At 36.4% G+C, this 4,788-nt stretch overlaps 1 protein-coding gene across 3 annotated transcripts in view; it reads right to left on the reverse strand.

Annotated features, from left to right (window-relative positions):
• Nucleotides 1-660: 660 nt before the first annotated feature.
• adcy3a (adenylate cyclase 3a) overlaps nucleotides 661-4,788 on the reverse strand; it is a 63,966-nt gene continuing 59,838 nt past the window's right edge. For all 3 annotated transcript variants that reach the window (XM_015018480.1, XM_015018479.1, XM_015018478.1), the window contains one exon: nucleotides 661-3,110. In XM_015018480.1, the coding sequence (XP_014873966.1) occupies nucleotides 2,931-3,110 (180 nt within the window). In that variant the 3' untranslated portion in view covers nucleotides 661-2,930. The remainder of the gene's footprint in view (nucleotides 3,111-4,788) is intronic.

The raw sequence follows: 4,788 nt of genomic DNA on the forward strand, positions 1-4,788 counted from the left end.
GTTTGGGAACCTCTGACTTAAGGTAACAGTTTGTGCTATAAAGTGGTACTATGTGCTTGGAAAATACATAATGCTACCCCTTTAAGGGAGAAAACAAACCCAAATCTCTGTGGCCCTCTGTAAAAAAAAAAAGGGATTGCTCCTGCACCTAATATCTGGTTGGGCTACCCTTAGAAGGAACAACTGCAATAAAGCATTTGTAATAACTTGCAGTGAGTCTTCCTTTTGAGAAATTTTATTCCACTCATCTTTGGAGATTTGTTGTATTTCAGCCACATTGGAAGATTTTCCAGCATGAATTACCTCTTTAAGTTCATGCCACAGCATCTCCATAGGATTCAGGTCAGGACTCTGGGATTATGGACTGTCCATGTTAGCTGTGACTTTACAATAATGTCACATGAACTACACAACTGAACGGTGTATTATATTACATTGGATCATTTCACAGCACAATACCTCCGGTAATCTCTTCCAGTTAAGATAATCCTTTCACTACAAGAATACTTTTGGCAAGAAAGCATTTTTGGTTTCATTCCTTGAGAAGTTCAGTAATCATATTCATTACTACACTGTGCCTCACTCAGTATGTTGTCATATATACCTTACATCTGAACAACTTTGATTGTTTTGCAAGGTTTGTAGTTTTTTCAGAACATATACAGTGTTTTAGATGTGGATTTACATAATCCACATTTTTATTGGAAAATTTCCTGCTCAGAGTGAAGGAAATGAAACCCCCCAAACAATATTTAAACCAATAAATAGTGAAGAAGTGCCAAATACAAAGACACAGATAAACAGGTATTAACTGTCATCACACAGACAAAACACTTTGTTTTTGATTCATCTAGAAATTCAGCATTAGAAGGTCTCTGTCATTTTGTTAGTGCATAAAAACAAATTCTGCAATTCATGATTAAATTTTGAAACAAACTCTTAAGAAAATTCTGAAGGGGTAAATACAATATTTGATGGACTTTTAAAATAATATAAAGTCCTACACAAACAGTCCCAGCCTGTTAGCTAGAACAGGTTTCAGACTCCTTTGACTTTGTATTAATTTATTTTTTATCTTGCAAGGTTTTAATGAATTTCTTACTTCTTCTAATCCAGTCTTGTTAAAAATGTGCTTTGAATTACTACATTTAAAGAGAAGTAATAAATGTTCATATAGTACTTAAGCCTAAGGAAAAACAGCACAAGTTTGGATTCCTATACCATAAAGATGTAGCTAGATGTTGTGGATTTGATGAGAAATTATTTATTACAGAGGTTGGAGACTTGACTTGGAAACCCTGACACTGTACTAAAGGACCTAAGCTTTCTCAAGTACAGTTCCCTCTTGTATAAAGATTCTGTCCAGTATGTTGTCTCGGTGTACAACAAGGTATTTATTCTTTTCATCCACTCCCAAGCTGAAAATAGTATTTTAGGTACTCGTATTTTCCCAAAGGTCTAAAATCAACTTCAGTTTTTTCACATTTGAGATGTGTTATTTTTGCTCTTTGTACGAAGCAGTCCACCAGCTCTCTCTCCACTTGCCCATTTCTGATACATCCCAAAACTGGGTATTTCCACAGACGGCAGTCTGAGGTGACGTCACTGTCGTCTAGGGATTCTTTGGGATTCAAATCGGGACTTTGTGATGGCCATTACTTTGTGATAACCCATACAGCAAATATGACAGACTCCTTCTGTGTTAATATTTCTCTAATCCCAACTGACCTAAAAAATGAAAAGCTTAGTCCATTTAAACTCCAATAACAGTAACCAATTGTGTCGTTTTATAAAGTTTGTCTAAATATATGGCATAAGCTACGCATGGCACTACTAAATGGCATTTCTAAGTAATACTGTTATGAATTATTTAATTTAAATTAAAATTAGCATAAAAATTAATTATAAAACACTACAGTGGGGAAACAGTATTTCGTCAGCCGCCAATTGTGCAAGTTCTCTCACCTAAAAAGATGAGAGAGGCCTGTAATTGACATCATATAGACTTCCAGTATGAGAGACAGAAAGAGAGAACATATCTAGAAAATCACATTGTCTGATTTTTTAAAGAATTTTTTTGCAAATTATGGTGGAAAATAAGTATTTGGTCAATAACAAAAGTTTATCTCAATACTTTGTTATATATCTTTTGTTGGCAATGACAGAGGTCAAATGTTTTCTATAAGTCTTCACAAAGTTGGCACACACTGTTGCTGATATGTTGGACCATTCCTCCATGTAGATCTCCTCTGGAGCAGGGATGTTTTGGGGCTGTCGCTGGGCAACACGGACTTTCACCTCCTTCCAAAGGTGTTCTATGGGGTTGAGATCTGGAAACTGGCGAGAAGCATTTCAGGACCTTGAAATGCTTCTTAAGAAGCAACTCCTTCGTTGCCCAGGTGGTGTGTTTGGGATCACTGTCATGCTGAAAGACCCAGCCACTTCCATCTTGCTGATGGAAGGAGGTTTGCACTGAAAATCTCACGACACATGGCCCCATTCATTCTTCTTACAGAAGTTATAGGGCTGTGAGAACCAGAAATCTTGCTTGTGTGTTATTGACCAAATACTTATTTTCCACCATAATTTGCAAATAAATTCCTTTAAAAAAATCAGACAATGTGATTTTCTAGATGTTTTCTCATTTTGTCTCTCATAGGTGAGATCTACCTGTGATGTCAATTACAGGCTTCTCATCTTTAAAATGGGAGAACTTGCACAACTGGTGGCTGACTAAATACTTTTCCACCCACTGTATCTGGCCATCTATCTTTCCATCTTTCTAAAGTGTTGCAGACTGATAGACATTTCTGAAATTGTGATACATAATTGTACTTTTAAACCTTTAAAGTAAATTTTGGTTCTCCTTTCAAAACAATGTAGAAGTGGCTGATGGGAAAAAGAAGTGTTCGACTAAAGATCCGAAGACTTTAACTATCTACTACTTGATGTGGTAGAGTGACGGATGAACCATTAATAAATGAGCCCTGTTTGTCTCTTCCTTTAAGAAAATAAGTGAGCAGTTCTCCTTTTCCCTTTACAAAGATGGGTCCTCTTCTCACAAAGCGGAAGCCATACTCCTTCAAAATATTATAGCAGTCCTCCACTACCTGGGGAAAAAACGTACTGTCAGACAGATCATGAAAGTTAAAAAATGTATTGAAAACAGAATCATTCCATGGATAGCCAACAGTGATGTTGGATATCAGAGACATCTTAAACTACAAGATTGTAAAGAACAATTGACAAACCTGGCTAAGATTATTTTGAGGAAATACCTCAAACCCCCAAAAAGTAATTCACTACTGATTAGCTTAACCTTAATTTAAAGACAGACGAGATGACCAAGGGCTGGCCCAAGGCATAAACAAACTAAGTAGTTATTTGGGGCCCCGGGGTCACCAGTGGCCTCTTAAGTGGAGCAGATTTTTAAAAAAAATTTCTTTTTAAGTAATAATTCTTGCATAATGATTTTAACAATGACAGACATTATAAAGCTGTGATTGCTTTAGTATAATCAACGTTTATGTTTTGGGATGGCAGTTTCCACCTTTTTACAAAAAAGGAAGACAAAGCCTTCTCTTGACAACTTAATTTTATGATTTTTTTCTTTTATCAGACTGTTTGTGGATTTGGAATTTACTCTGTTATATATTGCTTCAGAGATTTAATTTAATGTATTTTTGCTTAATACTTTCACCACATGCTGGTGAAATCAGTGTAGCTCACAACTGTTAGATATCCCCCCATCTTTTCTGCATTTTGTTCACACCTTTACGTTTCATGTTTACTTTTCTGTATATTGGACTTTTACTTTATTACATTTTGTACTTTATCATTTCATAATATTCCATGCTTGCTTATATATCATTTTAAAAACAAAATGTGATTGACCAGAGTGCTAAACTAAATAAAACAGATTATTTTTGCCTCATAAACCAATCGCAAACTAACAGGGGCGCTGCCAGGACTCTTGGGCCCCATGACAAAAAATTAGATTGGGCCCTCCCCGCGCAGCTGCTGTTAAAATTTTTTGAGTCTATCTAACCCACCAAAAGTGTTGCAGTTTTAAAGACTTGCAACTGCCTTGCTTTCTTTGGTCCAATACTGACAACTAGCACAATATTTACTGGACTGTGGACTGTTTTACATGCAACAGTCCACATACAGTATGCAAGTAGGTTGCTTACATTTTTTTCTATTAGTTTTAGCTTACTGAAAGGCCTACCCAGGAACAAGTCATAGGCAGCATGCAAAATATAGATGAAGCAATCCAGACTTCTCAAAAATGCTATGTAGTTGCATTTTATTCAAGCTGCAGTATATAACTTTAATAAAAAATATGTTTTCTCCATATTTGTTAAAGCTGTCACCATGTCGTGATAGTTTGCTATGAGACAGATAATCTGTGAAAATATCAATCTCCTCCACCTCCTTCCTGAGCTACTGTTGCTAGCTAAAGTAATGCAATGTTCCTGCCACAAACAACCAATCAGAACCAGGAGGAGGGTCTTAGTGTCGTCAGTCAACTTCATTCACTGCTAGATGTGCTAATGGTGGAGAAACAACTTATCATTACAAGAAAATTGTTCATCTGCCATCATTGGTAGCTTTGCTAACTAGAATGAGTATTCACAACAGGTTTTGCTAGCTGCAGCATAGCATAGAGCAAGGATGAGCAGCAACGTGAAATTGTGATTAACAGCGCTTAAACTCTCCTGCCACTGACTGGTTGTTTCTAGAGAACACTGGGAGAAGGCAGAGGAAATAGATTTTTCACAGATTATC

The sequence above is a fragment of the Poecilia latipinna genome, unplaced genomic scaffold (assembly GCF_001443285.1).
Source record: "Poecilia latipinna isolate Pla-1442-1.1 unplaced genomic scaffold, P_latipinna-1.0 Scaffold2281, whole genome shotgun sequence".
NCBI classification, from domain to species: domain Eukaryota; kingdom Metazoa; phylum Chordata; class Actinopteri; order Cyprinodontiformes; family Poeciliidae; genus Poecilia; species Poecilia latipinna.